The sequence below is a fragment of the Pinus tabuliformis genome, chromosome 7 (genome assembly GCF_031772625.1).
Source record: "Pinus tabuliformis cultivar Carrire ecotype Pingquan chromosome 7, CPIR1, whole genome shotgun sequence".
Taxonomy (NCBI): domain Eukaryota; kingdom Viridiplantae; phylum Streptophyta; class Pinopsida; order Pinales; family Pinaceae; genus Pinus; species Pinus tabuliformis.
In genome coordinates, this window is record NC_142293.1 from 1,855,129,766 (window position 1) to 1,855,147,623 (window position 17,858).

A 17,858-nucleotide genomic window follows, 5' to 3' on the forward strand; every position below is an offset into this window, starting at 1 on the left:
TGATATTTGCACCAGTGAGGTAGATTTCAGTGAAAAAGTGGAACTTGGAGTGGAAAGAATGGCTGGACAGACCTTTGAAGAATTCAAACTATTGAGATTTGTTGAGAAATCTACTGCATTATATTATTTAGATTCTTTAGCTTGATTTCTCTTATACTTTGACATTTTCTTGTGATTAGTTCTTCTTTCAAATTATTATATTCTTTTCATTAAGACAAATGCCAAACAATGAAGATCACGAAAATAACAAGGAAGATTCTTTAGCTTGATTTCTCTTATACTTTGACATTTTCTTGTGATTAGTTCTTCTTTCAAATTATTATATTCTTTTCATTAAGACAAATTCCAAACACTGAAGATCACGAAAATAACAAGGAACACAAGATGTAGGCACAATGCCAGGGCAAAATACCTATGAAGAGAAAAACCCAGTCAAACTCTTTCTCATAGTAGATTCAACTCAAGTTGAGACACTCTCGACCTTTTGACCAAAGACATAGACTCACTCCATCCACCAAGTCAGCCCTTAACACAAATAGTCATCTAGATTCTTGTCTTCTTCTTTCCTGCAACTTCTACAACTCAATCTCTTATTCTCGGCCAGTGTAACCAGCTTCAAGATCACAAGTGTGACAGAGAAACATCAATTGGTTCTCCATAGCTTGACAAACTTCCCTTCTTCTTCGCTTGAATTGGATTTCATTTTCTAGGTCTTCGCATCACTTTCCTTAATTCAAACTGCAGATTGAATATATGGTTGGTAGTATATCACAATAGGTCGTGTTGCTTGTGTATATATAGTGGAATGAGGCTCTTTTGAGGCCGACTTGTAGGAGAAGTAGGCCAACATATAGGAGAGGGAGTTGACTTGGTGTAGGAGTCATCTTTGACATAAAAATATTTTTTCTTCTTTGACTTAAGGTGCCCAAAACATGACTATGACCTTGACTCAAGATATACACCTTAGAGCACACAATGGGTGCTTTGACCTATAAACCATTGACCCATTGACACAATAATAAAAAATTATTTTTCTTTTCTTTTGACAAATACATTACATCATGACTCAAATACAATTATGGAGACCGACACTAGTTACATTCTTCAACACTCCCCCTTAACTAGGGACGTATTCATAATTTATATACATATACATATGGGTACAAGGATGAACTCAGAATGATATGATTTACACAAACAAAGAGTCATACAGATACTTAACCAAGGTATTTAACCAAGTGGGGCTAAGGTGTGTTCCAACCTTTAGCCACTCTAGGTACCATCAAGCTTCCACTCTAACACCAACCTAGGGACCTAGGTGCATATCCAACGTCGAAGCTCCAAGACCAACGCCACCCTTCCTACTTCGGGATTAGGACATCAACACATAGGTCAGACAGATGTCCTCCCAAGCATCAGGCACTCGGCCCCATATGCTTACATCTCTCCCTGTAAACTAAATCAGATATATATATATATATATATATATATATATCCACTAGTTCAGGCATGCTTCCAATATTCGTATTTTTCATGGAGAGATCTTATATAAACACAACCCAAATTAGTAATAAACTTTCAATATATATATATATATAAGTTAACTCAAACCTCTGGGATTCTAAAATATATTGATGCTACTTAGATCATCATCCTATTATCAAACACATTTTCGTTGGAAGCTTTCTTCTTTAACTTCTATAGCAACACCAAACTCAGCTTTAGCATTTCTTCCATATCATCCAACTCTTGTTCACAACTTTGCCACTCACGAATATCTATTTATAATGGTTCGGCCTTGATCTTTATTCTTTCTTCAAGGCCTTTAATGTAGCTGTCACATTATGGTCTTTCTCTCAACTAGGGAGATATACACTTCCTTTCATCCAAGATCCCTTTTAACTTAGGGAGATCAATAACTTCATTCTTACAGGTTCTTTATCACAACATCAGAGAAACTTTAACCCTTCAAAGCTTCATTTCTTTAGAAACATCATTCTTTCTCATGGAAACAAGGTTATCTATTATCTATTCATCTTTTATGTAATCACCATTCTTACAGCTTCCTCCCTTCATCATGCTCATCATTATTATCAAATCATCTTCAATTATGAATATCTTCAACATCTTGAAGATTATGTACCTGCAAATAGCAAGTACAACCAAGTACAAATATACAAAAGCATGAAGTCAACTATATCAAAATAGGGTTATCATGTCATTACAATGGAAGCATCAAAACAATCAAGCTTTAGACATAAAAAAACTAAACCTAGTTAGGTTCATAATCAACAAGGGTTACATCTTTTATATTCTAGACTTTAACTCGCTAGGGTTTTGCCACAAACCCTAGATTCCATCATCTTAGATATTAGCAACTAAATCAAGTTAGCAATCCAACCATAGCATTTTACATGAGGAGCTTCAATATTATGCTCTAGAATTTCATGTTAAACTCTACTAGGGTTTTGTTACAAACCCTAGATTTCATCAAACTAAAACATGAATAATAATCAAGTTATCATTCTATCATTTCATATCTAGGGTTTCCTTATATCAATCTTTTACTAAGAATTTATTGTAAACCCTAGATGCAAACATCAAACTTTAACAATTTTGACTAGACTAGGGTTTCAATTATGTGGAAGCTCATACACCTAAGGTTTCATTCCTAGGAATTTACATTGACTATTGCAAGAGTTATGTCATAAATCTTAATTCATCAAAACCTAAAATCTAACATAGATATTATCGACAAACCCTAAAAGGGTAGGGTTTCTTCATAACATCACCAAAATCCTAAACATCAAGGGAGTAGGATATCATTAAGTGTTCTAGACTTTTTCAACAAACCCTAAGTAGACTACGGTTTATGGATTATTGTCAACATACCCTTAGCATCAAAAGATTAGGGTTTTACAGTGAACCCTAACGGTTAGGGTTTCACCAAAAATGAGCATAAAACAAGAGATAGTGTGATAAGGGTAGATTCAATCTCAAGATTAATCACCCTAACAAGAATCCCTATGATTCAAAATCCTAAATACAAGAAAGTTAGTAATACAAGGCAAATTTCAAAATAATCGTACCTTTTAATGAAGATGTTGTAGCTACAAATCGTGTGGTCTTAGACATACCTCAAGTTGCTTTTTTTAAAAACATTGTGGGGCATAAAAAGGCTTCTTTATATTTACCGGCAACATTTACTTGACAAAACCTAGTGTTTTCAATTTCTTTCTAAAATAACAAGCTTGGGTATTAGGATAAGAGGTTATGAGAATTTAGCATTTATCAAAAGGTTACAAACCCTAAAATAAAAACCCTTAATGAAGTTAAGTCAAAATTTATAAGAAAAGTGATTATACATAGCTTACAAACTACTTACCTTGGTCCTTTAAGTTGAATCTTCAAGATGTCATGACAAGACGTTGAGGTCAAAGGGTTGCCTTCAGAAATATTGCAATTTGGGGTTTCTTTCTGCTTCAATTTCATAATTGTTTCAATAAGAATCTCCACTGGTCTTTTATAATGAGCCATTCTTAAACAAACTTATCCTTATGCTTCTATTCTTGAATTATGGTTGCCTTTTAATGATTTCTATGGTCTTTTGGTTAGATCCTCACAATAGAGATTCTTTTTGTTGACTATAATTTCACCACAAGCCTTCCAAAGAAGAGTTGTTATAGACTTCTCTTTATGTTGACATAAACATGTCTTATAGTCAGCCTTTATTCCACTTTATAGGCTCGGTCCTCTGTATATATATGTGTTACAGGACTGCCAATCTTCGGCCTTTATTCCACTATATAAGATAGATACAGGATTGTAAATTAACTCCATATATGGTGACTATTCTATGCACAGGTTCTCGGCTTCTTTTGTAGATGCTTTCTTCCAAACAGACTTATGCTCAGAGTCTCGGTTCCTTCTTATAACTTCATGAGACACTTTGACTGTAAATTTGGTCATCCACAAAAGTGCAGAGAATTCGGATTTCTGACGTGGCAATAAGAGTTTGGATCTTTTTCAATCATAATATCTATGCCCAGGACTCCGATCCTTTCATCAAGGGACTTGGTATTGAAAGGGCTATTAATCTAGTCTCTCAGCCCTTAGAAACAGCGTTCCAAATTTATTTGTTATCTTTTCTCAAGTCTATGGTTTATTACAAATGTATAGACCTGTAGTTATGCTCAAAAAAGGAGCTCCTTTAAGGCTCGGGTTCCCCTTCTAAGAGTGATCTTTGATGTGCTTATGCTACAGACCATAGCTCTGATACCAAGTTGAGAAATCTAGGGCATCATATATTTTAGATTCTTTAGCTTGATTTCTCTTATACTTTGACATTTTCTTGTGACTAGTTCTTCTTTCAAACTATTATATTCTTTTCATCAAGACAAATGCCAAACAATGAAGATCACGACCATAACAAGGAACACATGGTGGAGGCATAATGCTAGGATGAAATCCTTATGAAGGGGAAAACCCAGTCAAACTCTTCCTCTTAGTAGATTCAAATCAAGTTGAGACACTCTAGACCTTTTGACCAAAGACATAGACTCACTCCATCTAAAAAGTCAGCCCTTAACACAAATAGTCATCTAGATTCTTGTTTTCTTCTTTCCTACAACTTTTGCAACTCAAACTCTTATTCTCGACCCCTGTAACCAGCTTCAAGATCACACGTGTGACAAAGAAACATCAAAATTTCAGTTCTCCATAGCTTGACAAACTTCCCTTCTTCTTCGCTTGAATCGATTTTCTTTTCCTAGGTCTTCGCATTACTTTCCTTAATTCAAACTGCAGATCGAATATATGGTTGGTAGTATATCAAAATAAGTCGAGTTGCTTGTGTATATATAGTGGAATGAGGCTCTTTTGAGGCCAACTTGTAGGAGAGGTAGGCCGACATATAGGAAAGAGCGCTGACTTGGTGGAGGAGTCCTTTTAGACATAAAAATATTTTTTCTTCTTTGACTTAAGATGCCCATGAAGGGTATTTTCAACATGACTATAATCTTGACTCAAGATATAAACCCTAGAGCACACAATGGGTGCTTTGACCTATTGACCATTGACCCAAGCATGAAACCGATGCTTTAATGAGTCAATCTTTTTGTCGAGTTGCTTGTGTATATATAGTGGAATGAGGCTCTTTTGAGGCCAACTTGTAGGAGAGGTAAGCCGACATATAGGAAAGAGCGCTAACTTGGTGGAGGAGTCCTTTTAGACATAAAAATATTTTTTCTTCTTTGACTTAAGATGCCCATGAAGGGTATTTTCAACATGACTATAATCTTGACTCAAGATATAAACCATAGAGCACACAATGGGTGCTTTGACCTATTGACCATTGACCCAAGCATGAAACCGATGCTTTAATAAGTCAATCTTTCTTTAATAAAAAAATATTTTTCTTCTCTTTTGGAAAATACATTACATTGTGACTCGAATACAGTTATGAAGACTGACACTAGTTACATTATTTAACTAGATTTCTCCAGCAAGAGTGGTTTCAATTAGCATCCCAAATATGCCTCCGGAATATGAGCAATTACATCAGCAAGGTAGGTTGCACTCCAAAAGAATCAATACACCAATGTATCACCCAAATGTGCTCATAAACACGCTCAGCAAGCAATGTAAGGGAACAGCCCTTAGTTTTCAAGCATATACCAGTCCCAAGTATAAGTAACTTGTGGTCCCTACACCTTCAAAGCATAAGATGTAAGTCACAGCCTTTGCCAACAATGGTGTCACAGCCTCTACAAGCCCAAAATGACTTCAGCAAACCCAAAAATCAATTCCACAGATATCCATGCACAGGGAATAACGACACCAGCTATCACGTCCCACAGGAGGAGGCTCACGGCTTGTCTATGTCTGATAGTCAACTCCAACAGTAGTGTGAGTCCAAATACCAATCACAACATTCAAATTATTTTGGTTTTATACTCTAATCGATCTCTGTGTAGCTCTCTGCCAATGCATCACATGGAGACCGAATTCTACCAATCAAACAACACTTCTAACCATCATCTTCAGCATACATTACACATGTGAACATAGTTGCGTACAGTTAATGTTATGAGCACAGTATTCCCTAACCTCTGCTATAGATGTTTTTGTTAAAAACAAAATGCTCACATGTATTGGCTTTTTGTCATGTGGCTAGTCCTCAGGCAGTCGTCACTTCCAAATTCAACAATCATCGTTCCACATCTACTTCTGCAAACCAAACTTCAAAAGTTTCGATTGGGCCCTCTGTGCACTAAATCTAATCTTCATATCGATCCCAACACCTCAAATGGCTTCAACTCACGCTCGTCAACTCTGTCACATATGCTTTTGCACATAGGCCATCCATCATCAGGATTACAGGTCGACCACTGTTAGATCACTTCCATGCATTGGATCACGATGGTTGCCATCGGTTTATCTCCGAGTAGGCACCATATCGCCAATTCCATGTGTGCACAACACCCTGTCTCAGCAACAATGCAGACTTGATTGATTCAATCTCTCTTCTACGTAGAAATTCGTCACTCATGCATAATTTCATATTTGATCTCCTAAGTAATGGAGAATTGGTCTCTTCTATTATTCAGCTTCAAGAAAGTTTCACCATGTGCTTCAGTTGTTCAAGCTCAGCCTTGGGAATATTATCCTCTTCAATCGACCTTCCAGTTCAGCCAGCATAGGACTAGGGTTTCGAGCTCTAAATAAGTCAACGTTCTTCAGCTTCTTTGAATTGACTTGCCTAGGAATTTTAGCCTTCACATTCAACAACTAAAAATCATACTTTAAAAAAAAAGGAATTGACTAGTGGAATGTCCATGGTGGCAATTTTGGCTTGGTCTCTGCAAAATCAAGCGGCACCTGATCTCAATCCAAACAATATGAGAATTTTGGCTCTCTGAATCTCACATAACTCTACTGCTACGGGATTCGGTCCACAATTGGTTGTGGATTTGGTATCAACCAAATAGTGTTGAAGAAACCAACAAACACAATCAATTTTAAATTTGGACCGGTGGGGACGAGATTAACCCTGCAATTGCAAAATCCGGCCTGGCAATTTCACAAGAAAAACCCTCAAGCCGGCAAGATGCACAACTTTGATACCACTATAATATCCCAAACGGAATATTTGGCTAAATCTCAAAATGGGTTAATTCTCAACAAGAAAATTTCCATTCATTTAGCAAAACATTGCCATGTAAAATATAACAAATAGAGTACTGCAATTCAATAATAAGATGAACAGAATAATCTCAGCTTTATTATAATAGATAAACTATGGTTTACAGGATGATACAACTAATATCGTTGAGATGGAAAAGTTGGCCTCAAGACTCTACTCCCATGTTGCACTAGCCCTCCAAAACTTAACTAAAATGCAATTGCCAAGCTCTCTTGTGAATTCTAGATGAATTCACCAAGGGAAGAGATGGGCATTCGCTCGCTCTCACTGAATCACCCAAGCATTTCTGCCCTAAGGCTACTGCTGAAGCTAGAAACTCCCAGTTCTCCAAACCTCTCCACAAGAAAGAAGCTCAACTCCAAGATGTTTCCAAATGGTCTCCTCCTCCTCTTTTATAGATATGATGGACCCCTCTAGAAGCCTTTATTTTATTATTATTTTAATCATTTAGTACTTTTCCCTTCTTTTATTTTAATTAAAACACCTTTTTAATTCTGGAAAATGGTAAATCGGCCACCATCCCACCTCAGAGCACTAAAAGTCAATTCTCACCATCTCATCCTGTATATTTTCTCATTCTGATTCCAACGAGCTATTACACTAAGGTGTTCCATCAAATATTTCTCTCGGAATGCCACCTTAAGCGAACTAATTGAGTTAAGCTTAATAATAACCCCATTTTACGGGCATTATTAAAATACAACGGAACGAAAAGCAAGTAGTGCGGAACTAATCTTGATGATGGAATATGGCAAGTGAACTACTCCAAACACCATAAAACCCCTCCAAAAGCCCCTAGGCCTGCTGATTGAGTAAACCTGCTCCTATGACCTAGTTGCCTCCAACCCTGGTAGTCTGTCCTGACCACACCGTAAGGAATACCAGAAAAAGGAACATCGCACTTTTGGGCATCACACCAACTGACATCCTCTGACAACTACCTCTCACAAGTAGCAGCCTATTCCGTACACAGATCTAGAGAATGTCATATGCACATATTTTATACCATGTAATTTTACATCCACGTGATATACAGATCTGCACTTGAATCTGTCCTACAACTAAAAACAGAGTGGCTAAACACCAATGAAATCCTCTGATCTGCATAAACAACAGTGCTGAATGGACAACTCAGAAATGCAAACACCAAGTATCAAGATATGCAATCAGCCCTGCAAGTACATGAAATATGACCTACACAAACTGCAACATGCATTAACAGAAATTTAGAACAGGAATCTCTATCTTATCATTCACAAATAATAAAAATACAACACTGTCCTCAAGGGACTACAATAGCTTCTCACAAACTTTAAGCAGCCTCTCACAATGCACATATGCAAGAATGAAAATCCTGACTAGAGCACCACCCTCACCTAGTCAAACTTGACAGCAGGGAAAGATGGTGACAAAATCACTTGCTAACAATATGCTTCCAAGATGGTGCACCACATCAAGAGGAATCTCTCCTAGTTAAGTGCCCTACCCATGCCTAGAATAGCTCCTACACTGTTCCATGAAAGAAATCTGTCATTGCTTTGTAACAGGAATTTGTGATAAACTGGCATAACTATGTAAAAGGAATCCATCATAATAGTCATAAGGAATCCATCACTGGGGTGTAAAGGACCATCTCCCATGTGACACACCAATGCTGCAAGGATTCCCCTCTAACTCTCATACACCCTCCTTCACAAGTGCACTGTCTACCTAGGAGAAAAACTCGAAGCAACCTAAAACTAACAAAGTCTAACTAATAAATCTATTACATACAGATCAACTATAAAGACTATAATACATACAGATCAAATATGAAGATATGATGAAAACTTAGAATTTGAAAGCATTTCCTAAATGTAAATTGCAACTATAAACTGGAAATGTTGAAAATGTTGAAATGCTTCATAATTTTCTCTGCGTGAATTACATTCCAAATAAATTTAACAGGTTGAAAAATCAAGAAATGATATGTAAAAATAAATCAAGAATTAGATACATCAATGAACAGCAGAGTGAAAAGGGACAAGAAAATAGAATTGATTTAGAAAAATGGCAGAATAACCATCAAGTCAACAATTAGACAAGAACTAACCTGCAAAAATAAATCTGTGTGTGTCTTTCCTTCATATAGTCTTACTTCAGCTTGAGCACCCACCGATCTAAGTGCATCAGCAAAATTTGTGCTGCCAAATAAAAGGAAAAAGCATGATAATAGATTAAAAGATTCTAATATTAATACATGATAATTATATGGAAGCTATGCAAAAAACTAAGAAATCTGAAACTTGTATGCATTAAAGTGAGATAACAAAAACCTGCATATGGTACCATTCAATTATTATATAGCTTTTTCAATCGTATGACGTATAAATAAAACGAGACTCTCTGCACATCCTTTATATACAATATACTCAGATCTGCACATATTTTCTTAGGTGGTCTTATCAAGATTGACAATCCACCATGTGCAAAAACTTAATTAATTTCGATATATTAACTATCCAATTACTGCTTCATCATTGTCTTGTTCTTTTTGTGAGATAGAGAAGCAGTTCCAACTAAACATGCTAGTCAAACAGCAGAAAGTATAACGTTGTGTAAATAAAATTAACTTCAAAAGAGTGTGAAAATTTGGAAGACCCAAATTTCTACTGCAGCAACTGATTAAGTTCCTACCATTTGTTAATGACACAGGATAAACCGCCTAAAGGCAATTTCCCTGGTTTTCATAATCACCTTACTGTGAACTTGTGGGTTATGGCCCACCTATACAAATCAAAAGCGTTTACATTGGTGGGTTTTAAGTTTTAACACAGACCCCACCAATCACCAAACAGCCCTTTAACATATAATCCGCCAACAAATGTCGGTCCCACCTAAATGCACAAAACCGGACTCCAAATAAAATAAACTCGTGTCCATACACTTCTCGGGTCCGCTCAGCAATTGAAAAGCAATCGGTCCCACGTTGACTTTCCATTTTTGCACAGGCGCTCAATCAAATCCTACAGCGAGAGGCCCTTCAACTAGCACGCAGATTACCAAACAGCTCAACCCCCGTAGTTGACTATGACGTAAGCGTTTGAAATTTAGATCGACAGTTGTGATTGAGTGCGGGCCTTCGACCATGATCAAGTCATCCGTACACTCCTATCCTCTGCGGTCTATTCCTCCGCCATTCTTATTTTAGCCATTAATACCGTCGATCTAAATGATCCGACGGCTCCCTCTGCGCTTGTTTGCTTATGATGGTAATTACGTCAAACATCAATTAACTCTACCATAATTTGTTTAAACACTCACAACACTCATACAACAATTAACGAGTTTTATCGTTGGATCGCCATCGATCCTTATAGTGATCGATGGTTGATCAACAATCTCATGACACGGAATTTAACTCATAGTAAAGAATATATATGTAATTGTACACAAGCATACAGAAATCCACATAAAATGTATATCTTAATTATATACAGAATCAGTTACAGTCTAAGGTATTTCAGCCTTATTCACAATTCCTCTATCGATTACATTGTATTCTCACCCTCTGTCTATGCTCTCTATCAGAACACGCAGGTTCATAATATATAGAAATAACATAGAATCATGGATCATTTCAGATCCATGATCTTCTCCTAAAATCATTCAAACAATCCCTAAATCTTTCGTTATGCATACATGGCAGATAATTACATTAAATTAAGTCTTCTCAAGACTTATCAATTCCATCAAATTAGCTCATTTTTAACAGAAATTTGCTCCTGGTTTACATGATTGTCCACGTCTCCTCCTCCATAGCTTTGACTTTGACTTTTGATTAAGGGTGGTCGGATGCTCCTGCATCAGACTCCTGAGACACAAAAATTTATGACCTCCTGGTCATATGCTTCTCCTTCATCCCATAGCAATTCTACCCACTTCCTCAGTGGAACTGCTTTCATGATCTTTCTGTGAGCTGCAACAAAACCTCTGCAGTAACAGTCTTCTCTGCTACACGATACCTCACCAAGCTTCCCTCCTGGCTTAGTCTTTCAGCATCTCTCTGGTTCTCTCTTCTGTGGAACCATATGAGCACTCCATGCTCTAGGCTGCTGCAAGTTTTCTCACCTTCTTATGTTGCTACCTGCATAACAACATAAAGATCACAAACTCACCAATCTTCACATAATTGTACCTCCTCCTTTCGCACACAAAATCTTCTTTCTACTCGCAGGAAACCTTTCCCTGCTCTGATACCACTTTGACGCAAGAAAAACCGCCTAAAGGCAATTTCCCTGGTTTTCATAATCACCTTACCGTGAACCTGTGGGTTATGGCCCACCTATACAAATCGGAAGTGTTTACATTGGTGGGTTTTAACACAAACCTGACCAATCACCAAGCAGCGCTTTAACATTTAATCCGCCAACGAACGTCGGTCCCACCTAAATGTACAAAACCGGACTCCAAATAAAATAAACTCATGCCCATACACTTCTCAGGTCTGCTCAGCAATTGAACAGCAATCGGTCCCACGTTGAATTCCCACGTTGACTTTCCCTTTTTGCATAGGCGCTTCAATCAAATCCTATAGCTAGCAACCCTTCAACTAGCATGCGGATTACTAAACATCTCAACCCCCGTAGTTGACTGTGACATAAGCGTTTGAAATTTAGATCGACGGTTGTGATTGAGTGCGGGCCTTTGACCATGATCAAGTCATCCGTACACTCCTATCCCCCGCGGTCTATTCCTCCGCCATTCTTATTTCAACCATTAATACCCGTCGATCTAAACAATTTGATGGCTCCCTCTACGCTTGTTCGCTTATGATGGAAATTACGTCAAACATCCATTAACTCTACCATACTCTGTTTAAACACTCACGACACTCATACAATAGTTAACGAGTTTTATCGTTGGATCGCCATCGATCCTTATAGTGATCGATGGTCGATCAACAATCTCGTGACACGGAATTTAACTCACAGTAAAGAATATATATGTAAATTGTACACAGGCATACAGAAATCCACATAACACGTATATCTTAATTATATACAGAATCAGTTACAATGTAAGGCATTTTAGCCTTAGTCACAATTCCTCTATCGATTACATTGTATTCTCACTCTCTGTCTATGCTCTCTATCAGAACACGCAGGTTCATAATATATAGAAATAACTATAGAATCATGGATCATTCCAGATCCATGATCTTCTCCTAAAATCGTTCAAACAATCCCTAAATCTTTCGTTATGCATACATGGTAGATAATTACATTAAATTAAGTCTTCTCGAGACTTATCAATTCCATCAAATTAGCTCGTTTTTAACAGAAATTTGCTCCCGGTTTACATGATTGTCCATGTCTCCTCCTCCATAGCTTTGACTTTGACTTTTGATTAAGGGTGTTCGAATGCTCCTGCACCAGTTAATAACTGAACAAATTATTTACTACATCCTACAGCAAATACTGAAACTAATACACTGCAGCTTTCACCAATTATATTAAATGTGGAAACAAGAAACTGAGCAAGAAAGAAATACACAACACATGACACCGTTATTTTTGGAGAAGTGTCCCCGGGAAAACCCAATGCGGGAAAATCGGTGTAGCAACTGGGGGTTTGAATTATTAAGCAGTAGTTTTCTGAATAAAAATATTTGGATGCCTTGTTGGCTATCCAATACAGAGAATCTGATAGGCAGAATATTAGTGAGAAATACCTCACACTATCACTGGCGATCTGACACTGATCCAGGCCCTAGATAGTTGGCGCCACGCTGGCTCTGCGTAGTCATTGCATCAGCCTACGCAGTTCCGCGTCAACCTCTCTAGGGATCTGCGTCACCTTATCACGGATCTCGTGTTGTCTAGTGCTTCGTTCCACTGGTTCTTCGGTCTCACACCCCAGGTTCTGGCACTGGAACTCGACTTCCCAGTTGAATTTCGGACCCCCTCTAAAGCTCTGCATTGCCTCTACGTGAGCTTACGTTGCCGAGCGTAGCCTCTGTGCTGCCTCTTCCAAATCTCTCTTTGCCTCCTCTACAATGTATTCCCAGATCAGGAAATCTCCCTCTGGAACTATCCCTGCCCCTCACTGCAAGAAATCTCCTCAATCGATTCTCTATCAACTTTTGCACTGCCCTCTTTGAGAAATTCGATATCTTGATCTCTCTCCAATGTGATTTCCAAATAACCATTGAAGTCCTTATAATCCTCCAGTTGAGTAATCAACTGCCCAAATTAGATTCTAATCAATGGCTCAGATCATTTGGGCTCAATCTTCGTCTTCTTTTAGAAGTTTCACCCTCGGTTTGATTAATACCTTTTAATTATTTTAATTTCTGAAGTTTATAGTTAGGCACCCATTAAAAATAATTGATTATTTTAATAAAACCTTCGGCGGGTGGAATTTCCCAAAACAATTTCTGGATATTGTGGAATGCATGTGTCCTAGCCTCCCTACAAATTTTGAAGCTTAGAGCACATATGATGCTACCAAAAGTCAACATTAGCACATGCAAGATAAAAGATGGGTAGTGACTCAACCCAGCTAGCCCCTAGCGTCAGGGAATTACTCAATAAATCCATTCAATTTTCACAATGAAATAAATGATTTAACATGGCCAATCAAATTATGCAACAGAAATAAGGCAACAATAAAATAATTAACTTACATTTTTCATAAGTAAATTGACCATGACCTTCTTCCAATCATCCCCAACAAAGGTCCTACCCATCCTTTTCAAAATCATTCGAACAGGAACCCAAAGCATGGCTGCTTGGGAGCAGGAGCGGGAGCGGGGAGCGACATTTTCAAAAGCTCCCAGGTCAAGAGTGATTTTGGGAGTGAATTTTATATAGTATACATTTTTATATACTTTGATGCATATGTTGCAACAAAAGCATGTAGAATGATGAATTAGTGATAAAAAACATAAAAACATGGATTAAACCATATAACATCATTCATCTAATAGTTATAATCTTCTTTAACCACAAATCAACAAATTACAAGTTCTCATTTATATAGCATGTAAGGGTGCACATAACCACTTTGTACCGTCAGTTGATCGGTTCATTGATGTATCTAGTCAACACTAGAGCGGATATTTTTTTGTAGTCAATACATTGAGTCAATATATGATGGAGCATAGGGGAGTACATTGGGATGTTAGTTTCTATAGCATCGGATGCGTTCTAGCAACGACATTTGGTGGAGAGGCTAGAATACATGGAGCAAGGCATTACAAAAATAATTTTATTCTCTTCTTTTCATTATTTATAAAGATCATAATTACATGTCATTATGAAGACCGAACCTAGTTACACTTTTCAACATATGGGAATTCTTACAATAAAATATAGCAATCTAGTGCAAAGCCTCACTAGGTGACCTAGACCGCGTGCAATAGACGAGTGTCACCATTGCCACCTTAACAGTATCACCACTCTCACCTCATGAACTACTCCCCTCCCTTTAGAGAAAGGCACAATCCAACACAAATGAGACTTCCCTAACACTGCTTAGGGATCAAGTAACCCAAGGATCTTAAGCGAAGTGGCCCCTAAGAATCTTACAATATAAATCCACTGGAATGAAGGTATAGTAAATTAAGGTTTGAGGTGGAGGGAGTAAATTTTCGATTTGGGTACAAGGGATCTATGTGTCAATCTAAAGACTAGGGTTGGCCTAAAGAGTATCAAATTGGTTACCCAAACACACCAAATCAAGAAATACTCAAGGTTGTTATAAACTAGGGTTTTGAAGTAGCAACTTGCAGCAAAACAATAGTTTATGACAGCAACAAATTTAGCCATGGGAAGAAATGGCTAAATTAGAGAGTAAACTAGGGACAAAATTACAACAAGTTTTGACGATAAATAAGGTGGCGTATAACAGCAAATAAAATTTGACATCAGCCCTAGAAAATGGTTGAAAATGAATGAAAACTTCAATTTAACTTCTTTAATGCACTTTTAAACAATCTCTAACCCTAGGGCATACATCAACAAGTCATTAAATACTTGAAAATAATTTTTTGGCGCAATTTACCCCTAATTTACCATAAATAAAAAGAATAATAACTTCTCTTTTAGAAGAGTGCCACAAGGGAGATAAACTAGTGCCTTCTCGAGACAAGGCATATGGAGTCTAGGATAGAAAGTGTTATAAGGATTATTTGGAGCAATTCTAAATCCAAAAAAACTAGCGAAAATAAACTTACCCTTGGATTTGAAATTTAGGGTTTTCAATTTTCCATATGATTAATGGAAAAAAACCTCTCTATTCCTCAAGTACTTGGAGAAAGCTTTTAGCTCAACAAGGGACAGTAAAGCAATACCAAATAATCTAACTTAGCACAAGAACATTAATCCCATGGAATATAATACCAAGATAAAGCAAATAAACCAGTGTTACGAAAACTGCGATTTTTTGCCTGACACAATTAAATCGAAGATCTTTTCATTTTGAAAAAATCACTATTTAATCCCGATTTTTTCGAAAAAAATCACAGCTTTTCCCCAAAAAATCTTGAATTTTTTTCCTAAATTTTTTTGTATTTTTTTAATTTCGCCGATTTTTGCCAATTTTAATCGATTTTTTCCGATATTGGACCCTCACCAATTTAATCTCGATCGCGATGTTCGCAACATTGAAATAAACTAATCTACTTCACCATGCAACATTCAAAATCCACCATAATCTTCCATCAAAATAGATCACATCACATCACAAAATTTAAACAAGTTGCTCAACTAGGCCTCCATAGCACACAAGAGAGAGAAATCACTAATCAAGAGTTGTTGTGATCCAAGTGTGACAATGGATTGAGGAGGTAAATCAACTCTCTATTTATATCAATAATGGTGCCTCATCACCAAAGAAAACAGTCTCACAGCCAATGTCATCCTCTCTAGAAAACCCATGCAATCATCAAATGCACCAAAAGGGTGACATCATCATGCTAGGGCATGATGTCATTAGGGTAGAAGGTGTGAAATCCCTTCCGAAGAGATACGAAGTCATCATCATCATCCTCATTCATCACCAAGAGAGGAGCTATGTCCATGAAGAAGGCACCATGTCAGTCGAGGGGTGTCATGTCATCTCTTAGGCACACCTAATCTCCATGCAACATCCTAGCCTGGATAACCAACGTCCAAGGTTCTAAGGTTGAGGGAGGGTCCCATCAATGGTGCCAAGTAACCTGCAAGGTCAATGTCCCTTAAAGGTTTCCCATCATCCTTTATCAAAGTGCTTTTGCATCATCATCAAAGTGGTTGGACATCATCTGTGAAGAGCTAGAGAAGCATCATACCATCCCTTAGGGGATCCTAGCTACAACTGGAAGAATCATCTAACACATACTCAAGGAAATAAGCGAAATCAACATCATGGGTACAAAAACTATAAGAGCATCAAGGTGGACCATATTCAATGTCAAAGCCATTAAAGTACTTACACAAACATCATCTTCAAATGCCATACTAGCTTATGATTCTACACAAGTTACAATACTTATGTATGCGAGGATTATCGCATGACCGTATTAGGTGCTTCCAACCCTAAGGGCAGAAACAATTCCTAGGCTGACCCTTTCAAACGATAGGTACAAGTGATAAGTGTTATGGTTTTGAATCTTCATGAAAGGTGTCATATTCTTATACTCATTTATGTAAAACCATTGTCCATGAGTGTTTTTGTAGAGGGAGCACTTAGTTGCTCGAGTTACCTTCCCTCTACTGACTTTTTTGGGAAGTTGCGAGAGATATTACCCAACTACACAAGTTAAAAGAAAGAAAAATTATATTTCAAATTAGAAGAAATAAAAAATTATTTTATTTCAAGATTAATTTGCAAAGAGATGTGCCCCTTGGGCACTCTAATATCACTATAAAAAGACACTTGAGCTTCTCATTTACTCACTCATCATTCACATTTTTCTCTCTGTCTCACACGTGGGAAGTAATCTAAGGAAGAGACTGAAGTTTCTAAGGAGTCAAACTTCTGAGACAATAAATGTTTTACCAATTGAATTTTCTATGTATGATAGGTTAATGATTCCTTGGGGTGTGCTAAAGTAATATCATAAATCATTGGAAGTAATTACCAGATGTAGAAATTTGAGCTCGTCTAATTAGCACTAGCAAATCAACACCCTTGCCTTTGTTTTTCAGAGACCCCACGTTCTTCTTTTTCTTCATTTTCCCATCCTGCACCAGATTCCTAATAAAGTGGAACTTATTGTTGATATGCTTCATTCTAGCATAAAACACGGGATCTCTAGATACAACTTTGATTGTCACAATTAATCACAGTAGGACCTAGAGACTTCTCGAACAAATACGTCAGAAGCTTCCTTAACCAAATAGCCTCCTTTCCTACTTCACACGCAGCCACATATTCTGCCTCAGTGTTACTTAAAGCAACGAGATCTTGCTTCCTACTCATCCATGAAATCATAGCAGTGTTGCAAATACTGGGGGGGGTGAATCGGTATTTCTTTTTCCCACTATTGTTTTACCAGTTAAAACATATATATTCAGAACACAAGATGAACGGCAAGAATAAATGCTTTTATTAATATAAACTGTGCAGTAAAATAGATACAATATATAGATGGTTACAATCAGTTGCCAAGCTCCAACTTGGACTTTGG

General features: G+C 37.3%; 1 protein-coding gene across 1 annotated transcript in view; it reads right to left on the bottom strand.

The window, feature by feature from the left end:
* Nucleotides 1-17,858, bottom strand: part of LOC149255814 (putative isoprenylcysteine alpha-carbonyl methylesterase ICMEL2) — a 148,068-nt gene that overhangs the window by 15,981 nt on the left and 114,229 nt on the right. The window contains exon 11 of the mRNA XM_089460581.1: nt 9,297-9,387. Coding sequence (XP_089316707.1) covers nt 9,297-9,387 — 91 coding nt within the window. The remainder of the gene's footprint in view (nt 1-9,296; nt 9,388-17,858) is intronic.